The sequence below is a fragment of the Bactrocera oleae genome, chromosome 4 (genome assembly GCF_042242935.1).
Source record: "Bactrocera oleae isolate idBacOlea1 chromosome 4, idBacOlea1, whole genome shotgun sequence".
NCBI classification, from domain to species: domain Eukaryota; kingdom Metazoa; phylum Arthropoda; class Insecta; order Diptera; family Tephritidae; genus Bactrocera; species Bactrocera oleae.
This window is the reverse complement of record NC_091538.1, coordinates 37298535-37321340: the sequence shown is the minus strand read 5'-3', so window position 1 is coordinate 37321340 and position 22806 is coordinate 37298535. Positions and strand designations below refer to the sequence as shown.

The 22806-nt window shown below is 34.9% G+C and overlaps 2 protein-coding genes across 8 annotated transcripts in view; one reads left to right on the top strand and one right to left on the bottom strand.

The window, feature by feature from the left end:
• The first annotated feature begins 1392 nt into the window (after positions 1-1392).
• LOC106621347 (uncharacterized) lies at positions 1393-22691 on the top strand. 2 transcript variants are annotated; one of them, XM_014240165.3, is made up of 10 exons: positions 1393-1743; positions 1816-2000; positions 2066-2199; positions 2252-2451; positions 9646-9794; positions 10500-10611; positions 15242-15386; positions 18035-18206; positions 18255-18600; positions 21965-22691. In XM_014240165.3, exons 1-10 carry the CDS (start codon positions 1420-1422, stop codon positions 22616-22618), a joined length of 2421 nt encoding a protein of 806 aa, XP_014095640.2. In that variant the 5' UTR covers positions 1393-1419; the 3' UTR covers positions 22619-22691. The 2 variants fall into 2 exon arrangements, with proteins under 2 accessions (XP_014095640.2, XP_014095641.2); XM_014240166.3 differs by lacking the exons at positions 9646-9794; positions 10500-10611 and having other exon boundaries at positions 1394-1743.
• The window catches only part of CNT2 (Concentrative nucleoside transporter 2), a 51929-nt gene continuing 51777 nt past the window's right edge, over positions 22655-22806 (bottom strand). For all 6 annotated transcript variants that reach the window (XM_014240172.3, XM_036372305.2, XM_070107781.1 and 3 more), the window contains one exon: positions 22655-22775. In XM_014240172.3, coding sequence (XP_014095647.2) covers positions 22678-22775 — 98 coding nt within the window. In that variant the 3' untranslated portion in view covers positions 22655-22677. The remainder of the gene's footprint in view (positions 22776-22806) is intronic.

The following is a 22806-nucleotide window of genomic DNA, read 5'->3' as shown; positions in this document are numbered from 1 at the left end:
ATTGAAAATTTTTAAAAAAATTTATTAATTGAGAGCTAATACATTTATTCTTTTGATTTTATATAATAATATTTAATCTTAATAAATGATGGATATTTTAATTTAAATTCCAAAAATTATTATTTTGTCCGATCTGGCTCCAATGGAAAATGTTATAAAAAACGCTAATTTTGCGGCGCTTTCACACTGGAAAGAGTTGGGCATCCCATTATCCCTGCTATAACGAGAGCAGCAAGCTATGGTACCTGCATGGAAAGAATTGGGAAGAATGCCTTGTATGTGTATAGATATGTGTATATTTGTGTACAATACCATAAACTTCTTCTTCTTTGCAACCATCCACTTAATTGGCAAATATTGTCACGCAACATGATTCTATTAATTTCACTTGTTTTTTTTTTTTAAGTGTTTACCTTTTTGTTTACAATTTACCGGCTATTTGACAGTTTTTCACGCTTGTTCTTCTCAACTCGCAAGAATTGCGGCTGGTGTAATCTTGAATTCTATCATTCTTGTAGTTGAGAACTTTAATCAAAGTGATAGCCTACTGTTATGCTACTTGCATTAAATACACATATCTTTATATTAAATTTGCAATGGAGACTGCACATTGCTAATGTTTAGGAATAGATGTCTAAATATCTATATGGAAATCCATTGCTAAAAATTAACTGTAATTTCGGTGGTTTGACAGCTCTATTTTCCTTTCTACAGTAACACTGTTCGTTCTAGTTAAAGTGTTGTCGTGTTAAGAGAAATTGAGACATAAGCAAGAAGTTGAAAGCTCGAATAATGAGCAATAAGTGTTAAGTTGTTGGCAATGAATTACCATGAATATAGTAGAACCATATGCATAATACCTACCCGCTTAATAGTTTCAAAGAAATACTTAAGACGGGAATTCCCTAATCCACCAGAATGTTTTGAATATCCGCTACTAATATTTTCAAGGCCAAATTTATAACAGAAATTTCCTAATCTTTAATTGTTAAAAATTCATAATTTCTTTACTCCATAATCTATATCTTAATTTTCTCCTTATTTACAATTTCTCAAAATATTTCTATTATTCTATGCATACATATTTGCATATTACATACAAAAAATAGATAACAGAATTCAAATTTGTGAACGAATTTATTTGAAACCGAGCGCTCTTGCAACCATTCAAAGAATTTGAAAGTGAAAAGGAATGCTGAAAAGGGTAGCAGCGAGATGTTACGAACAAGAACACAAAACGTGGCACCTGAACACGAGTGGCACGGTCCCTTCGTCTTTCCTCGTCGTCCCTTCTCCTTCAAAAATCGGTTTGGGTTACAAAAGAATCTGTGTGTAAATGTAGAGATAGTAAACTTGCAGGGGTGGGATCATTTCATAAAATTATTGATTACGATAGTAAATGTAACTTCATCAGTCTCTATGTATATCGATACAGTGTTAGCTCCAATTGCCCGCAATTTCAGAGAAAGTTTAAATTTTGATATGACGATGGATAATTTTAAAAGTACTGACATTACTTATACACAGCTTGTATATTCGGATATAGAATTTATTTCCAACAATATATCTAAAGAATACGTCTTCGGTATAATTGCCAAAGCAATTGAATGCGGCGATATTACTGCTGGTGATGTATTAAATCTGTGGGTGAAAAAGTTGCAAACGGTTTATAGTTATGAAAATTTTTGTCGGACTGATTGGGGATTTTTAACGCTTTGCTGCCAAGTTTACTTCGAAAAAATGGTTTGTTTTAAATCATACTTAGGTATAGTAGTATATTTGGATAATAATTTTTCGATTACTGTTTATTACAAGGCTCTTAATGGGACATGTGTTAATGATAGAACTTATAACCAACTTACTTGTTGGCTGAATGAATCTTCGGAATTTCTCAAATCTATTCATATTAGTGATCACAAATTTAATGTAACTGGAATTTGTCTATTTTTTGACCTTATTTTGGATTCAACCCAAAAATCATGCCGATTTTTTGAAATAAAGTAAGTATCTTAAACATTTTAAATTAAATTAGAAATGATTAAAGTTAAAAAAAAAATTATTTTAGTTCCAAAGAATCTAATTTGACATCTCAAATAGAATGGATAAATTTCCTGCATAACGTATCACATAAGCTATTATGGGATTGTCTTGAAATTCATGGACAAATAAGTGACGAGGAATATTGCGGTATTTTCCATTGTAAGCAGACAAAACAATGAATGCAACCTATGTTTTATATTTCATTTTGTAGATATTAAAGGATTATGTTTAGGTGTGTCGAATGATAAATTTATAAAAATTAAAACCAAGGTGGAAGCTTGGAAATTTGTTGCGAAATTTACTTTGAAATATGGTGCTTTCGCAAAAAGTTATAAGCATCTTGAAGAAAAATCGCCTATTCGTATTTTATTACGACATGCGGAAAGGAGTTTAGTGATGATTTATGAAAAGGTAAGCGGTATTAGACTTAAATTTTTTTTGACAATTATTCGTACCGGTTTTGGATTTTAAATTTGCGAAAGACTTACCTTTGTATGTAAAAATAATTAATTTCCCTTAATCAGAATACTGTCAACGTTTCCTAATCACTGTACGATTATCATATCGGGTAATGATGATGATATATACTGAAAGATAAAACGTTACCTTCCCAGCTTTTTTCTCTTCCTCTACCAGCGAGTAAACATTCTTCGTCAACCACCCCATCTTTAAGCCAAAACCATCTCAGCAGACACTTGCCTAAAGCAGAGCAGCCTTTCAGGAATATCAAGAGGATTTTCCTACAGACAGTAGTTATCCTCTCGCAACTGAAGCGGGGTAACGTAGTATTTTCGTGGTATCCAAACTAGCTAAAACAAGTAAGGAAGATCTAAGTTCGGGTGTAACCGAAAATTTTATTCTCTCTACATCTTACAATTCCCACAACAGCCGGTTCTACGTTACCGAATTGACCCGGATTTTATCCGGCCAAGGGCTGTTATTTCGGCGATCTAACCCTGTTTGGATCGGTAAGTGTTAGTTTAAGTTTGTCGTCATTACATTCCCGGGCCCCGAGGAATTCTTTTGCTTAATATGCGCTAAAAGGCTCCATCCAAACTTCACCTCGATTAGGTGCAACACATGCAATGTATGGAGTCAACTTAAGACCTGCTCAGGTCTTAAGACCCATAGGGAGTGGATCACGAGTTACGTGGCTCCATCCTACCAACGCAATACTGCGACACCTGTCTCAACGGCTGTGCAATCTGCACCATGTTCGCGCACTGCGTCGCCACTCCAGTCGAGTGACCAAGAAAGGACTTCTACGGCCCTAAGGAGCACAAGGCAGCATGACTCTCAGTCTGTTTGGTGCTAGTCGACTATAACGCGCACCACGATCTTTGGCATTCCTGCCTGTCAAACGATCTTAGGGGGATGAAGCTGGCGGAACAGATTGACGACTCGACATTCTGCATAATGAATGACGTAGCGCCAACCAGACTTATAGGCACCTGTAATAGCTAGCCTGATATTACCATCGCTAGCGGTGGTCTGATAAAAAGCATAACCTGGCGACCTATGCTAACTCTCGCATCAGACCATCTGCCCATAATTATCTCGATCGAGAAACCTCCTGACTTTATTTCTGTGGACAACCGCACCTTTATTAACTTTACCAAAGCTAACTGGGTCGGCTTCACAGAATTTACTGATAGCACCTTCAGCGCATTACCCATTCCTACGGACGTCATCGTTGGGGAGCGTCAATTCCGCAATTCGCTGCTGCTATTGCTCGCTTCATACCGGCTGAAAGAATATCGGAACTCCACCCTAATTTCCCAACCGAAGCAGCTGTATTAGCAAACGAGCGAGACAATCGCGAATTCAGCCGAAGTAGCTGTATTAGCAAATCAACATAAGCGGACAAAATGGATAGAGCACCTGAAGTCCTACAATCTCTCAACCGGTGTGAGTAAGCTTTGGACTACTGTCAAGCCGTTGTCTAATGCGAGGAGGCATGACGAACGGGTTGAACCAGTTTACACTGCACCCTTCGACCGACAAGGGCAAAATCCTTCGACTCGGCAGAATTCTGTCGCTACAACAACAACAACCGACAAGGCCAAACAATGTGTTACCCGACGGCTGCGCAAAATGCCCAACGACTGCGCACCACTTAATTTCACCGATGGGAAGGTTCAGAGTGTCATCAAAAAGACCAAATCGTCTAAATCCATTGGCCCTGACGGAATAAGCATGCTGCTGCTAAAACATCTAGGCTCGACGGGAGTAAGCTACCTCACCAAGGTCCTCAACTTGTCGATGTCCACTCTTCAAATACCCGATGTGCGGAAAGTCGAAGAGTGGTCCCACTACTGAAACTAGGGAAACCCGCTAAAAAAGGGGAGTCTTATCGCCCGATAACTCCTTTCCCCAGTAGTGAAGACACTTGAAGGCCTTGCTACTCCCGACATTCACTCACCACCTGAGTCTAGCAGACCATCAGCATGGCTTCCGAAAAGTACACAGCACCTCTACAGCACTTAGCGTCATAAACGTCCAGTTAGTTTATGGCCTTAACCGGAAGCCACCCTGCGAGAGCACGATCCTCGTAGCGTTGGACTTGTCAAAAGCTTTTGACACAGTCAATCACACAACGCTACTTGAGGACCTAGAACAATCAACGCTCCCTCTAGGGCTGAAGCGGTGGACTATGAACTACCTGAGCGGTCGGCATTTATCCGTACTGTTTCAAGGTCAAAACTCCAAACATAAAAGAATTAAACAAGGGGTTCCGCAGGGTGGAACTACCAGCGTGAATTTCCGTGACCTCGTACGCTGATGACTGCACGATATTGACGTCGGGCAATGGAATCGATGACATGTGCTCGAAAGTAAACAGCTACCTTCGACCTTTCTCGTCTCTTCTCTGCAAGGAGTCTGACACTCTCCCCCACTAAATCCACAGCGACCATTTTCACAAACTGGACAAAGGAGTACAGACTGGATCTGAGTATTTCAGTCGATGGCACAAAAATTCCGACAGTCAATAACCCTAAAATTTTAGGCGTTACAATAGACAGTCTCTGCTCCTTCACTCCTTATATGACCGCGATAACTGCCAAAGTACAGAGTCGCAACAAAATCCTCAAAACGCTTGCCGGCAGCTTTTGGGGAAAAGATAAAGAAATGTTGTTGGTAACATACAAGGCAATCGGCCGGCCGGTCCTAAACTATGCACCACCTATATGGGCGCCAGGATGTAGTGCAACTGCTTTTGACTTACTGCAGTCCGGACTATCAAGGGATACAAATTGATGTCCCCAATAGAACACCTGCACAGTGAGGCCCTCATGCTTCCGGTTAAGGAACATAATGAGCTCCTCTCCAAGCAGTTTATGCTGGGGTGTTTTCGCAGAAATAGGAACATCAAGAGGTCCTTCCTTGATTACGTCGACGACATCAGGCAGTACGCTGAACGGACTTCGGACGTAACGAACTAAAGAAAAGTACTGACCGCCATTCACAGTGGAGCCATCAACACCTTTATCGACTCCCTCTCAGTGAATGGTGTACAAGGAGTTAAACCACCACCCATCGCAGACGTATAGCTTGAGTTGCCTCGCGAAACCAGAGTGACCCTCGCGCAACTTTGTTTTGGATATTGTAGCAGGTTAAACTCCTTCTTATCCAGAATAGACCTCGACTTTCCAAATATTTGTCCTGCGTGCAATAAGTCTCCGCATGATACTAACCACCTCTTTGCATGCCCAACAAACCCAACTCTTCTAACAACCTTTTCCCTATGATCCGGCCTTGTCGAAACAGCTTGTTTCTTGGGCCTCCCGTTAGATGACCTCGACGACAACCAAACTATTACTTATCATCCAAGCGGGGGCTAGACACCCGTTAGAACAACAACAACAACTAGTTTTTAGTATATATTTAAATTAAAAGTAGTAGGTATTGTATCCATTCTTTACAATCACATGCAAGAAGATACACTATTAGAAAGAGATTCTTTCGGAATTTAATTTCTTACAAATTTCCAATATTTGGGCTAAGCGAAGTATTGACCAGATTTTACCCATTATTGGCACAAGGACATGCTGTTACCACAAAAATATTCTCCCGAATTTCAATACAAGAACTCCTAGACTAACCGATATGTTCGGTAAAAAATCAGCCATATGCACTTTTCCTACCTATTTGGTGTCTGGGTCCCTGAAAAGTTATAGTTCGATTTCTACGATTTTTTTGTCGTTGAGGACACTATTTGTGCAAAGTCTTACCCTAATAACTGTATTGTTATTTGATTTGTATACTGTAAAGTAAAAGAACCAGATAGAACTTATAAGTTTTCCATATAGTAGGCGTTGTCAATCGAATGATAGAAATGATTGGGTAATCTCACACCAAATTGAAAATGGTCCAGTAGTTCCTGAGATATAGGATATCACCTAAAAGTGGTACTACGCTCCCATAAAGCTCTTTCCAGCCACCCTGTTAGAGGCTCTTTTATTCAGTAAGTTATCGCATTTTTAGTAATTTTCAACATAACCTTTATTTGGGGTGTTGACGTAGTTATTATTTGGTTATTTTTTTTATCACTGCGATCCCAAATTACAATTTTGTATCTTAATTTAGTGTTTAGTTATGACACTTTATATTTTTTCGTTTAATGGCGTTTTGAGGACGTGTATCAAGTTTCATCAAGTTATTTAAATTTTTACTCAAGTTATCGCTTGTACGGTACGGATTTCAACTCGTCTCGTCACCCTGTTTTTATATATATGTAACTCCATATCTATCTCGATTAGTTTTAGGTGATAAAAACAACCATTAGGTGAACAAAACTATTATACTCTGTGCAACATGTTGCGAGAGTATAAAAAAGGTAAGGGACTTAAATAAAAACTTATAAAATCTCTTCAAAAGATTCTTTCAAAATTCATTAAAATATTATTAAATAAAATAGAAAATAAGAAATTTTTCATATATTGTTTTCGAAATGCAAGGGTCACGTACCACCTTATTTTATGGCGGGTATTAATCTTACCCTTTAATCATTTCTGTTTTTTTTAGATATACTTTGCAATAACAACAACCGCACCAGAAAATTGATTTATTTAACGGATAATAACGGAAGGAGTACAGACTGGATCTGAGTATTTCAGTCGATGGCACAAAAATTCCGACAGTCAATAACCCTAAAATTTTAGGCGTTACAATAGACAGTCTCTGCTCCTTCACTCCTTATATGACCGCGATAACTGCCAAAGTACAGAGTCGCAACAAAATCCTCAAAACGCTTGCCGGCAGCTTTTGGGGAAAAGATAAAGAAATGTTGTTGGTAACATACAAGGCAATCGGCCGGCCGGTCCTAAACTATGCACCACCTATATGGGCGCCAGGATGTAGTGCAACTGCTTTTGACTTACTGCAGTCCGGACTATCAAGGGATACAAATTGATGTCCCCAATAGAACACCTGCACAGTGAGGCCCTTATGCTTCCGGTTAAGGAACATAATGAGCTCCTCTCCAAGCAGTTTATGCTGGGGTGTTTTCGCAGAAATAGGAACATCAAGAGGTCCTTCCTTGATTACGTCGACGACATCAGGCAGTACGCTGAACGGACTTCGGACGTAACGAACTAAAGAAAAGTACTGACCGCCATTCACAGTGGAGCCATCAACACCTTTATCGACTCCCTCTCAGTGAATGGTGTACAAGGAGTTAAACCACCACCCATCGCAGACGTATAGCTTGAGTTGCCTCGCGAAACCAGAGTGACCCTCGCGCAACTTTGTTCTGGATATTGTAGCAGGTTAAACTCCTTCTTATCCAGAATAGACCTCGACTTTCCAAATATTTGTCCTGCGTGCAATAAGTCTCCGCATGATACTAACCACCTCTTTGCATGCCCAACAAACCCAACTCTTCTAACAAACTTTTCCCTATGATCCGGCCTTGTCAAAACAGCTTGTTTCTTGGGCCTCCCGTTAGATGACCTCGACGACAACCAAACTATTACTTATCATCCAAGCGGGGGCTAGACACCCGTTAGAACAACAACAACAACTAGTTTTTAGTATATATTTAAATTAAAAGTAGTAGGTATTGTATCCATTCTTTACAATCACATGCAAGAAGATACACTATTAGAAAGAGATTCTTTCGGAATTTAATTTCTTACAAATTTCCAATATTTGGGCTAAGCGAAGTATTGACCAGATTTTACCCATTATTGGCACAAGGACATGCTGTTACCACAAAAATATTCTCCCGAATTTCAATACAAGAACTCCTAGACTAACCGATATGTTCGGTAAAAAATCAGCCATATGCACTTTTCCTACCTATTTGGTGTCTGGGTCCCTGAAAAGTTATAGTTCGATTTCTACGATTTTTTTGTCGTTGAGAACACTATTTGTGCAAAATCTTACCCTAATAACTGTATTGTTATTTGATTTGTATACTGTAAAGTAAAAGAACCAGATAGAACTTATAAGTTTTCCATATAGTAGGCGTTGTCAATCGAATGATAGAAATGATTGGGTAATCTCACACCAAATTGAAAATGGTCCAGTAGTTCCTGAGATATAGGATATCACCTAAAAGTGGTACTACGCTCCCATAAAGCTCTTTCCAGCCACCCTGTTAGAGGCTCTTTTATTCAGTAAGTTATCGCATTTTTAGTAATTTTCAACATAACCTTTATTTGGGGTGTTGACGTAGTTATTATTTGGTTATTTTTTTTATCACTGCGATCCCAAATTACAATTTTGTATCTTAATTTAGTGTTTAGTTATGACACTCTATATTTTTTCGTTTAATGGCGTTTTGAGGACGTGTATCAAGTTTCATCAAGTTATTTAAATTTTTACTCAAGTTATCGCTTGTACGGTACGGATTTCAACTCGTCTCGTCACCCTGTTTTTATATATATGTAACTCCATATCTATCTCGATTAGTTTTAGGTGATAAAAACAACCATTAGGTGAACAAAACTATTATACTCTGTGCAACATGTTGCGAGAGTATAAAAAAGGTAAGGGACTTAAATAAAAACTTATAAAATCTCTTCAAAAGATTCTTTCAAAATTCATTAAAATATTATTAAATAAAATAGAAAATAAGAAATTTTTCATATATTGTTTTCGAAATGCAAGGGTCACGTACCACCTTATTTTATGGCGGGTATTAATCTTACCCTTTAATCATTTCTGTTTTTTTTAGATATACTTTGCAATAACAACAACCGCACCAGAAAATTGATTTATTTAACGGATAATAACGATCCGGTTTCACGATCAGCTTCGTATATACACTATTAAATTTTAACTAAATCATGTAATTTATATAGACACAATGGATACAAAAATTACTTTACTGTCAATAAAAATTATCCCCAGTGTGTCTGAATTATGATCAACGACTCGAGTGTTATTTTAGAGTGAATAACTTTCTTGACTTTTCTCTTTCATCATTTCATTTCAAGAAATATTATTTATCATGAACGTGAATGAGAGTAGAAATTTAATGGAAGAAATTTTGTTCAATTTACGTTTTTAAAATTTTATTACATTTTTCAAATTTTATTAAGTGATATATGATACTATTTATATAAAATACTTTACATTATTATTTAATGGGTTTTACAGGAACTTGGAGAGGATGATAAATATGTGGATCAGTACTTGCGAATTACTGCATTTTATTTAGAAATTTTATACCGAATTACGACCGTTTTTAAGCACTCGGAATTTCCTGAAGTAAAAAATTTTTTTGATGTTTTAGTCCTTTCCATGTCGTAAGTGCTTATATTTATTATATATATTAAGTGATATTAATCGATATTACATATGTACCCTTATATATATTATATTTCATAAACTGAAATCAACTTAATCAAAAGCACTTAAAGCACTTTATTAATGAAAAAACCAAATTTAGCCAAATTGTGGCTAGTTTGGCCCTAGTTCTCTTAGAGGACAAATGCCGCTTAAATTAGCCTTTCAACAAGATAAATTCGTAAAAGAGTTTTTTTAAAACAGTAATACTGACAAAAAATGTTGTCTGTTCATTGTCCGATACTAACCGCATGAAAATTTGTGGATTATGAGATATAAACCAATATTTAAAATAAAAATGCGTTTCAAACGCTATACTCCATAGAGTGCTAAGCTTGGTAAATCATTACGTCTGATGTGTTGTTATATGCTCGGTGTTACGTAGATTTACCAAAACAGAGTCATATCATATTAGGTCACGCTTGGTTTTTGTATCCGTTGTTTCACTGCTAAAATTAAAATTTAATTGCATTATGAAAAAGCATAGTTTTCATTCCAAAGTATTGCTGCTATTAAGTACATACTTTTAATGATTACAGTATATTTAGCAAAATAATTACATTTTCATAGAATTATTTCACCTTCGACTTTGGTGCTATCACTAGGTTATTAACTTAAAAAAAAAGTGTCAATTAATTCAATAAAATTTTTATCGAATATTCTAGGGCGCCTAGTTGTCTTCGAGGGAGCAACATTTTCACTTGCACTAAGAAATATGTCTTGACTGGTTTATCTAATATACTATTATTGGTATATAAAAATAATGAACTTCAAAAGGTAGGAAATATTTTTAACTATTAAATACTTAATGCTAAACATAAGATATTGTTGCACATCTATCGTTAAGTACTGTTGATCTAAGCCTTATAGCACAAACAGTCGCCGACATTCCTCCCTTCCGTACTTATCAAACCAAATTTGTTAAAAGTTATGTCCGTAGTTGCAACGCAGAAATCAGTTATTCTCTTTTGTTTTCATTTCACCAATGTTGCAATTGTTCTATTTTTATACACAATTTTTCACACTTTTAGTTTTTTAGTTATAATTTTTCATAATGTAAAAGCTCAACACTAAAATCCAACTATTAAAAATAGTTTACCTATTTATAAATAAATGTATTCGATTTTGAGTTATTTTAAGAATATTTCAAATATATTCAAGTTAATTTTTTAATTACTAAAAATATCAAGATTGACCACCCCAATCCAATTTTCGCGGATATCCTACCGTATGGTCTGTTGAAGCGGACGGTAAAAGCGGTGGTGACTGATCATTTACATTGCGCTCTCATAAGAACTGCAAAGGGTAATAAATTTTTGGTCGTATTCGAGCATTGATCCGTTATATTGCGTTTACATGGGACTCTTTGGTCTTCATTATAGGCAAATTCTCTTTTGGTGTCGCTCTGTGCATTCACACGAGCAGAAAGAGTCCAGCAACTCAAATCGAGTTTTCTGTTTTCCGTCATTTCTTTTCATAAAATTTTCGCAAATGTTTGTGCGGTTCGGCTACGTGACACTTAGAGTGTTGCATATTGCATTTGTATGTTGGGATGATGGTCTCACATTTTGCTTGCAATGAATTACCATGAATGTGGTAGAACAATATGCATAATACCTACCCGCTTCATAGCTTCAAAGAAATAATTAAGTCGGAAATTCCCTAATCCGCCAGAATGTATTGAATACCCGCTACTAATATTTTCAAGGCCGAATTTATAACAGTAATTTCCTAATCTTTAAGTGTTAAAAATTTATAATTTTTTTACTTCATACATTTTTCTATTTATGATAAAACATCCTTGAATTAATTAAAATTCTTGTTCTATATAACATGATATTCGAACTAAATTCTTTGCAGTTAAAACAAAACAAAAAACATAAGTATGAAGGCATCTGGATATTTTATGTAAATATAAAAAAGAAAAGTTACCATATTTATTAGAATTCTTTTATGTATTCTCGTATATTATTACATTTAATACCGGTATACGTTAATAAAAATTTAAATTGAATTTTGAGTATCTTGTTTTTCTCCTTATTTACAATTTTTCAAAATATTTTTATTATTCTATGCCAATAAAGTCTGCGTTCATCCGACCTTATTTTTTAAGTGAAGTAAAAACACAATGTTAATAGGTAATTGACTTCAAATTTTCTACATGTATTTCTTCTTTATATTGTTAAGTTCAAAATGCAAAAACAAAAATGTATATTCCTATTTTAATTTTTGTGATAACGGTATTTTAGTGTAAGGAGAAGTAAACATAGGCACCGTTAAGTCTGCGTTCAGCTTCAAAATTAGTTACAAAAGTATTAAACTATAAGAAAAAAATTAAATTCAATATTTTGTTGGATAGCCGCGTTGTTTTAAAACCTCGTTCAATCGATTTGGCATTGATCTTACCAACTTATCTGTTTCCTCAGCTGTAATCTGGACCATTCTTCTTTCATAACACTTCGCAAAGCCTCTTTACTTGTTATTGTATGCTGACGAATTCTTTTTTCAACAGATCCCATAGATGCTCAATAGGATTGAGGTCAGGTGATTGAGGGGGCGTTTTAAGTTGTCTAGAAGCATTGTACAAGAGCCAAAGTCTAACTGTTTCCACAGTATGCTTCGGGTCATTATTTTGTTGGAACCAAAACGTCGAAGGTAAGCCAAGATTCTCTGCACTTTGTTCCAAATTGTTTTTTAAAATGTTCAAATAACCCCATTTATCCATTGTGGATTCAATAAATTCAAGCTGACCCACACCACCAGCCGCCATGCAACCCCACACCATAATTCCGCCCCTCCGTGTTTAACTGTACCAACAAGATTTTGCTTTTCAAGGGCTGTTCCTGACTTGCGCCACACAATTTGTCGACCTTTTATACCAAAAATGCAAAATTTACTTTCATCCCAAAATATTACTTGTCTCCAGAATTCCGGCAACTTATTTATATAAATATGAGCAAATTCAATGCGCTTTCGCCTGTTTACAAGTGAAATATATGGTTTCTTTCGAGCGACTCTACCATGATATCAAGCTTTTCGTAAAATTTTTCTAGCAGTTTCGGTACAACTTGTTTTTTTAATGGTTAACTTTTACCATATTTATAATTTTCCGTTCTTTCCGAGCTGATAAAATTTTCGGACGGCCAGATCGCGGTTTTAACTTAAAATTCCGTTTTTTTTTTTTAAATTGTTTACGACACGCTGGACAGAAGAATACGTACTTCCAATAGTTTGCCTAATTTTCGTGAAACTTTCGCCATCTTTCCACAACTTAATGATAATTTTTCTTTCCGACAGACTAATTTCTTTTCCTCTGGTTTTTTTTTTTTGGAATATTATTAAAACGTCACGAGCTCTTTAAACGACTAATTATATTAAAACACAATACGCAAAAAAAACGAACAAATTCATGAGAAGTAACGGTATTTCCAATTCAAGCTAACTGAACGCAGACTTAATGGTGCCTATGTTTACTTGTTCTTACACTAAAATCCCGTTATCACAAAAACTAAAATAGGAATATACATTTTTGTTTTTGCAAGAAGAAACACATGCAGAAAATTTGAATAGAATTACCCATTTATATTGTGTTTTTACTTTACTTAAAAAAATGTGTTAGATTAGTTTCGAGGTATGCACCGCGACCTATGGTCTATTGTGCCCTCACAAAAAAAATGTGTTGGGTGAACGCAGACTTTATTGGCTATGTGTATATGCATATTACATACAAAAAATAGATAACAGAATTCAAATTTCTGAACGAATGGTATACATATATTCATTTGAAACCGAGCGCTCATGCAACCATTCAAAGAATTTGAAAAGGAATGCTGAAAAGGGTAGCAGCGAGCTGTTATGAACAAGAACACAAAGCGTGCCAACCGAGCACGAGTGGCACGGTCCCTTCGCCTTTCCTCGTCGTCCCCTGGCCCACAATAAACAAGTTACCAGGGCGACGAAAGAGTTCGTGTGTGAACTGGCACTAAGAGGTTCTATTAGCAAAAACAACCACAAATACATATTTGCCTCAGCGTTTTCGATATGACAAATAATTTTGAATCAGGATGACGAGACGAGTTGAAATCCGGGCGACTATCTGTCCATGCAAGCGATAACTTAAGTAAAAATTGAGATATCTTGATGAAACTTCGTACACATGCTCCTTGGCACCCACGGTGGTTAGTATTGCAGATGGGCGGAATCAGACTATTGCCATGCCCATAAAACGCCATTAATCTAACCAAACCTACAAAGTGTCATAACTTAGCTGGCACGACGAATTGCATTATGTATGTTGAAAAATAAAATGTAAGAGGAGGCGTGGCTCCGCCCAGTAATAAGTTTAATGTACGTATATCTTAAACCATTCAAGCTATAATAACTAAATTTGCTCAGGGCAAATCTTTATGACATCTTTACCGACCCGTGAAAATGGGTGAATTCGGATTGTAATCATGCCCACTCCTTATATAACAGTTTTGTTAAAAACTACTAATAGTGCGATAAATCTATAAATAAATGCGCCAGAGACATACAATTTTACACCCGAGATGGTACAAAAGGGCGTGTAAAGGTGTTACACATTTAGGTGAAAACCCATATCTCCAGAATTACTTGACCAATTTCAATCAAATTTGGTACATAGGACTATTTTAACATTCTGGATAAAACTTTACAAAACAAAACAAATGGTGACTTTAAGGTATGTCATCTCGCGTCTAAAATTGTTAAAATTGGACCAAAACTGTTCCAGTCCCCACATACTGAATATGTGGAATATGTCTGTATGGCTGACTTTTTATCGAAAATATCGGTCAATCTGTGCGATTGTTATAGCAATTCGGAGAGAATCCTTTTCTCATAATACCATAGTGTGCCTCTACATGAAAAATTGCTGGTACAATCAATACTTTCCTTAGCCCCCATATACCTAGCAGAAAGATTTTCGAACTTCCAGCGACTTTATAGAGCATATATCGGCAAATATGTGAGTTTAGTAAAATATAAGTTAATTTGATCGTAATCCAGTCAAACTTCGTCTAACAATTAATGTTAAATTCCTTCACAACCTTTCTTAAAATAAAGTTTTGCCAACACCTGAAGATATTTCTTCGGCTTTGATCATTGCAAGTTGCAATTCCTTCCTTCCTTACTTGTTTTTTATTTAAAAAATTTAAGAAATTTAGAAAATTAAAAAAAAAATTATGTGGTATGTTTCAGACTAAAAATTTAATTGCAATAGGAGTAAAAAAGTACGATCTCGTGAAATTACTCAAAAAATTCACCTATTTCAAACTTGGTTAGATTATATATTTCAGTGAAATTTTAATAGTATATTATTATTCTAGTTTTTTAATCGGTTGCTTTTACTTCTCAGTCATGATTTAATTTGTTTATTTCGATGTAGTTGATATCAAATTATATTGGAGGAAGAGACTATTCCTACGAGTTCATTCTAACATACCTTCGTTGTTACATCTCCAATAAAAAAGATGATTACTTTGTAAGCAGTGCCGAACTGATTATCCAAATTTTGAAACGCTTATTTCAAAGTGAGTAAATATATTAAGTTAACATTTTTAAAATTATTTGTTACATGAAAGTGATATTATTGCATTAATAAATTTAGTTGTGTTAACATATTCTTTGTTTTTATAAATTTAAAGCGGTATTCTAGAAATAAAAAAAATCGATATTTTTTGTTTATAATTTCAAAATTTATCTTCCTGTCTATTAAAGGATTTCTCAAAATTTAAATTTTTTTTCGGACATATAGGCCTTTTGCAATCCCAGTATTCAAATTGGTTCAACTGGAACTGAAACTTAAACGCATTTTTCTTGAAACCGTCTTTTTCAAAACGATACCCACGATTTCTCAGGTTCTACTGGACTGATTTACCTAAAATTTTTGTCTCGAACTAGCCGTATTCCCAAATAAAATTTTTTTTTTACTAATTTTGAAAATTCGAAAAAAACAAAAAAATGGTACAAAAATTTTTCAGACTTTTCTGTCGTTCCAGACATTTTGCTCTTACAAACGGTTGTTTTTATCGCCCAAAACTAACCCGCCGTTTGTATCGGGTGTTTTTTTTCGAGGTATAGAACTTTAAGTTGGCATTACTGTTCAAGATGGCGACCGATATACAGCTGTCAAGTGATTTATTCTCAGTTTGGTCATTGTATAAGCCAAAGTAGATTTATACAATGAGTTTGGTTTGGCAATTCATCATGAATAGACTCACGCCTGAACAACGCTTGCAAATAGTGCAATTTTATTTCGAAAATAATGGTTCTGTGCGGAATACGTATCGCACACTACGTTCATTTTTTTTGTTTAGCGATGAAGCGCACTTCTGCTTGAATGGCTACGTCAACAAACAAAACTGCCGCATTTGAAGTGAAGCTAATCCTCAAGTGTATGTCGAAAACCCGTTACATCCAGAAAAACTGACTGTTTGGTGCGCTTTATGGGTTGGTGGAATCATTGGTCCGCACTTCTTCAAAAACGATGATGGCCAAAACGTTACAGTCAATGGTGATCGGTATAGAGCTGAGCATGATTTCTAACTTTTTCATTCCTGAATTGAACAACCATGATGTCCAGGCCATAATAAATAAAGTTCATGTCAATCGAATAATCCGTTGTTTTATTGCAATTTAAAGTTCTATACCTCCCGTTACTAGCTTTAACTTGAGTAAGAATTGATATATCTTGATGAAAATTGGTACACATGTTTCTTGGCACCGTAAGAAGGTTGGTATTGTAGATGGACGTAATAGGACCACTGCTACGCCCACAAAACGCTATTAATCGAAAACCAATAAATTGCCATAACTAAGCTCCACAATATTTTTTTGATTAAATCTACTAAAAGTACGTTAACTCATTAAGTAAACAAGTCAAAGACTTTAAATGTTATACGTAGAATAGCATAATTGAGCTTAATCAGAGCCAATACCAAATTTGGATAATGGGCGTGGCACCGCCCATATCTCGCGATCCACTTGACCGATTTCAACCAAATCCTGACATGCATCCTATGTTACAGTGTGAAAATGGGAGAAATTGGGTTACAACCATGCCTACTTTCCATATAACACAAATTTATGTTCCATCTTATTTTTTGATTTTCCAGTATACAAGCACTAATGAATTTATTGAAATAAAACTTTGCAAAAGATTTTTTTTTCAAGATATGCTCAAGGCTAAAAATTGTCAAAATCGGGCAATAACTGTTCAAGCTCCCATATACCGAAGATGTGGACCCAAGAGTCCATGGTTGACTTTTACCGAAATTATCGTTCAATGTATCAGATACATATTTAGAATTTGGAGAAAATCCCTTCCTGATAATATTATGTCAAAATGGATTGAATCGGGTTAATACTTCTCTTAGCCCCCATATACCTATACCTATCGGTCAATTTGTGAGTTATCTTAATAAAATTGAGCGGGCGTGGTTTTTTAATTAAGGTACATCTGTGAGCTCTAGCCCTCATATAACTAATATCAGGATTTGCAAACATCCGGTTGGCTTTACTCGTTATATATTGGTGATGGTATGTGATGTACCTTAATGAAAGACAGAAACCGTCTTATTCATCAAATAATATGTAATAATGCCAAAAATAGATAAAATCGGGTCAAAACTACCCTTATTTCCCATGGCTTTATAACGTATATATTGATCCATGAGTAAGATATCTTAGCAAAATATGAATATACACACAAAATATTATATGACAGTTACAAGAGTATAAAATGGTTACACCCGAACTTAACCGTTCTTTACTTCTTCTTTTTTGGTTTCAGATTGTTAGCAGGGTTGAAATAATTTTTGAATTGTTTACCTTTTTTATTTTTTGATTTTTTCCTGTATTCTTGTAATGTTAATAAATAACTAATAGAAAAATGGATGGTAAAAATATTTATTGCCTATTTTTTACGACACTATTACCTAATATTCATGCCTCTAGACTAGAATACCCCCTTAATAATAATAATTCTAGATATACTAATCGAACAAAATGTAGTTTGAATCTTAATTGCCAAGGTAAGTTATTTTGGTCGATGCCCTTACATTTTTGTAATGATATATTTCAAAATTTTCCTTTGGCATAATTTACAATTAAAATCGTATGAATAATTGTGTAATTAAAAATATTTAACATATCATAAAATTTCATTCAAATTTCAAAGGACTAGACATATTCGTGAATGCAGTTCGGTTTGATGAAATAATAGATGTGTATGCCACTTTGACTCTGTTGGATTCTTCCGGGACTTTGTTAGGCAACATGCAGCAATATGTTATAAAAGGAAACTCAGCGTTATCCTTTGCATGCACTAAGTTGCTGATATTAGTATCAAGGTGAATTTATTTTTTATTGTTATTAATTATTAACTTATAATATTACAGCTGTAAAGACGGTCGAGCTGATGAGCTCAAAGATGGACTTCAGTTCTGGGTGGAAACAAATAATCGTTTCGCTCAATTTTCCTCAAATTACCGGCGCCTTAATGTTGAACACCTTATAGAGCATTATATAATTTTATGCTCAGGATTAAATTTGGAAGAAAATATCGATCATCAACTTCATCATTCGATTAACTTACAAAATAATTACAACATACTTCGTTGCATAAACAATGGAAGCAATACATCGGATACAAACCTGTTGAACTCGAAAGCTATCAGCAAACTTAGCAGATTGATAGAAATTCTTGATCGCCATGCGATGAGTTTAAAGGACTATTATAAACTTGTAATTACTTTTTCATTTGTTTCGTAGAATTATTATTCGCACCTATGCATATATCAGAGTTAGTTTAGCGGGCTCACGGTTTAAAGTCTTTTGAGTTATTAATTTTCGTCACTGTATTAATTAATTTTTATAAATTAGTAGTATGTGTAAGAGTAGTATAACATTTTAACAATTCCTATATATTAGTGTAATTGTACAATACTAAATTATCTTACTCTACTTTCAAAAATTTGTGACCATAAGCAAATGAAAACAATGTTAAATGAATATTTTGGCAATATTCAGCAAATTAAAGCAAAGTTAAGCCATTCGGCATTTTTTCGTAACTTTAGGATAGAGAAGATTTAATTTTGATATTAAAATAAGACTACGGTGAAATTCTCTTAAACGCGTTATCAAAGAGTTGGGGCCCAGTAAGGATCTAAAGGAAAATCTAAAATATTGTTGGCTTAAAGCACACGTCAGGGTCATAAAAACATCAATTGGTAGAAAGAAAAATTGTTCCCCTATCCGATTCGCTGTAGTATCAAAGGGTTTTGGTCAGTCAGCTTTAGCACGTCATATTCTAAACGCACAAAGAAAAACTGTCAAATGGCCTGTAAATTGTGAACACTTTTTGTATGTTCTATGTTCTTATCCTTAAATTTATTAAGTCACTGCTTGTATTTTGTTTCTACATTTATCTATCATCCTGAACCGAAAGATGTAACTGTAAAAACTGGGTCTGCCATTTTGCGAAAAATTTATATATATCTAAAAACGTGCGTACTTTACTAGCAAGTTTTATGTAGACTAAGATCCGGCCTTTTTGTTTGTTTCATATAACACGATTGCGAAATACCGTCACCCGTCGAGGCTCTCTTGAAAAAGGTGCTTCCAAATATTGGCCAGTAGCCACCATTTTGTATCAAATTATCAATATAAAATTTTATTTACACACCCAATTACATGTATAATAAAACGTGACAGAGTGAAATTCGTTTCCCTTTCCTTACTAAAAGAATGAATTATCAAAGTTAGGCCTTTTTTGAGGTTTAGACAGGCCTAACCCCTTATTATGAATGCATTTGGATTAGCGATATTCGGTTAGTAATTTTTTTTTTAATTCTGGTATACCGATGAAGAGAGAAAGGGTTAAAACTTATTTACAACTTAATTTAACCGATATTTTATATTATGGTTCTAACTTCCCAACCCATGAATTTCGTTACATAGAACTAAACTCCGAATTTATGTACAACACAAAAATTTGGTACAGAGAATCACAACAGCAGGAGCTAAAGCATCCAAACATGCTGAGGCTAATCCTCAAACAGTGCGAAAATGGGTGAAATCGGATGATAACCACGCCATTATCCATATGACGGTTATGATGGAATCAAGATGATGCTAAAATTTTGGGCACTGGGCGTGGCGCCGCCATACGTTACGAAAATGAGCGAATTCCCCGTGATTCTTTCACTTTACGGTATATAAAACTTTGCACTTTGCACACAACTATTCCAGTTGAGATATATTATTGAAATTCAGAGGTAATCTTTTCCCGATAACAATGTGCCCTTGTGTCGAATTTTTTTTTATATTTTTAAACAAATAAACACTACTTTTAAAAGGCACTAAATTAAATAATACCGAATAGAAAGAAAAGCCTACTATACATTTCCGGGTTTTTTCGTACTCAGTCATTATACTCTCGCAACTTGTTGCTACAGAGTATAATAGTTTTTTTCACCTAACGGTTGTTTGTATCACCTAAAACTAATCGAGTTAGATATAGGCTTTTATATAAATGATCAGGATGAAGAGACGAGTTGATGTCCGGGTGACTGTCTGTCCGTCTGTGCAAGCTGTAACTTGAGTATAAATTGAGATATCTTTATGAAACTTGGTACACATGTTTCTTGGTACCGTAAGACGCTTATATTGCAGATGGGCGTAATTGGACCACTGCTGCGCCCACAAATAAGATACAAGGCTGTTATTTGATATACAGGATCACATTAGGGAGGGGCATCTGCAATTTTTTTTAGAAGTGGGCGTTGTCCCGCCCCCTAATAGGTTAAATGTGCATTATTATGTGCAGCAAGCGATTTTAGCACCTCTACCGAGTGTGAAAATGGGGGAAATAGGGTGACAACCCTCCCACTCCTCATTTAACGGTACTGTTAAAATCTACTAAAAGCGCGATAAATCAAGACACGCCAGAGATATTAAATTTTATACCTGGGATGGTATTAGATGACTTTATAAGAACCACGTTCAAAATTAGAGAATGGGCGTGGCACCGTATGCAAATCAAGCAACAATGATTATATCGGTGTAAAACTTTGCGTGAATAATAAAGTTTAAAGTATGCCACCTTGAGACCAAAAATTGTCTAAATCGAACTGTTCAAGCCCCTAGGTACTGAATATGTGGACCCCAGTGCCTATAGTTGACTTTTTACCGAAAATATCGGTCAACATAGAACAAGGCGGCAAGATCCACAAAGAAATCTAAAACGAGTATATCATTTGACTTTGCGAGAGTATAAAATGTTCGGTTACATCCGAACTTAGCCCTTCCTTACTTGTTAATATTTATAATTGTACAAGTTGATAGTAAATAATTTTGCACGAATCTAGCAATTTCATGACGAACGTACAAATCAGCACTCGAATTGAGTCTGACTACTGGATTATAGTTGTCGGTAACAACCGTGAGTTTACATTTTGAAAAATCACCGTTTAAAGTATTTGCTGGCATTTAAATTGTTAAGTTTAGGATACTTGATAGATTAACATATCAATAGATAATGTAAATTCATTAAAAATATTTTACAACAATAAAGTATGAAAGTAGCAACCTTTTTTTTTAGATCAATTAGAAACACTCATAAGTAAATAAAAAATAAAGTATAAATATTTTTCTTAGAATTAGTCAATATACTAAAATTTTAAAATTCATATAGTATACATATACAGCAGCTCAAGATCAGTTGCATTATTTTAACATTTCTGTATACTATACTCCAGATAGTATGGATACACAATAGAACTGTTATTGCCCTAAAGCCAACAGCGCTATAGATGCATGGAAAACTAAAAATCTTGGGCCGAAAACAAAATATGTTTCTAATGAAATTATACGGAATATGACTGGATTCTATAAGAATTAATTAACAGATTTTAAATACATACTTCCTTATTAACAAAATATTCCTTTTTTCAAAATTTTCTCCTTTTGTTTTTTACGTTCAAATAAATATAACTTGTATCTTCCAAGTAATGGCAAACAATAATAATACGTATAAGAGGGTAGGATTAATAATAATATCAATGGGAAAATCTTAAATATAATAAAAAAAATCAATCGTTTATTTTAGGTTGCGCACATGTACAAGCTTGTGAAATATAAAGCGGAAGTCTCTGATTGCTTACAGCAGAAAATTGCGGAGCTACTTACAAAAGTTTGTAAGCCTTGCTTGATAAATGCGAAACCATCTTTCAAAAGGTTGATGAGTGCTGGATTATTACTTATGGCGAATAAACATATAAATGAAAAAACGCAGTTAAAAATTATTACGTTTATTAAAGATAATATTCACAATGGAATGAACTTTCCGATGCTGTCGTTTTGGTTAATTATCCACAGCTTCCGTAAGCAGAAAGCTTATTCGATTGTTCGAAACATTGCCGAAGCCATTTACAACGAAGTAGAAATACCTGATATAATTCAAGTTAGCACATTTGAAACAGCACTTGAAGCATCGGTTAATTCTGCAGGTGATTTCAAGTTTTACGCCAACATTGAAAATAACGGTGGAAGTGCGATGAGATTAAGGCCCGCGTATGTTCATCATAAACGCCCACGAAAAGATATAGCCTACGACGAAAGTGGAATCGAAGACACTATACAAAATATCAATCGATTGTTACAAAAAATTACCATGTTTTCTAAGAAACTAAGGGAAAATGAATTTGTAAAATTAAAAAAATTATGTAACGATATTGAAGAAATCACTGATCATCACAATTAATACCTAAACTATTAACTTATTTAAACCTATGATGTGTAAAATTAATAGTAGAAACTTTATTAGGACATAAAAATAGCAATTGTTATATTTTTCCGTTCTGGGGCATTAAGGAACTTATTGTACATGCGACTTTCCTGCTCCTCCTGGAGTAAAAGGCCTAGAAAAACAGTTGTTAACTAAAATATTTT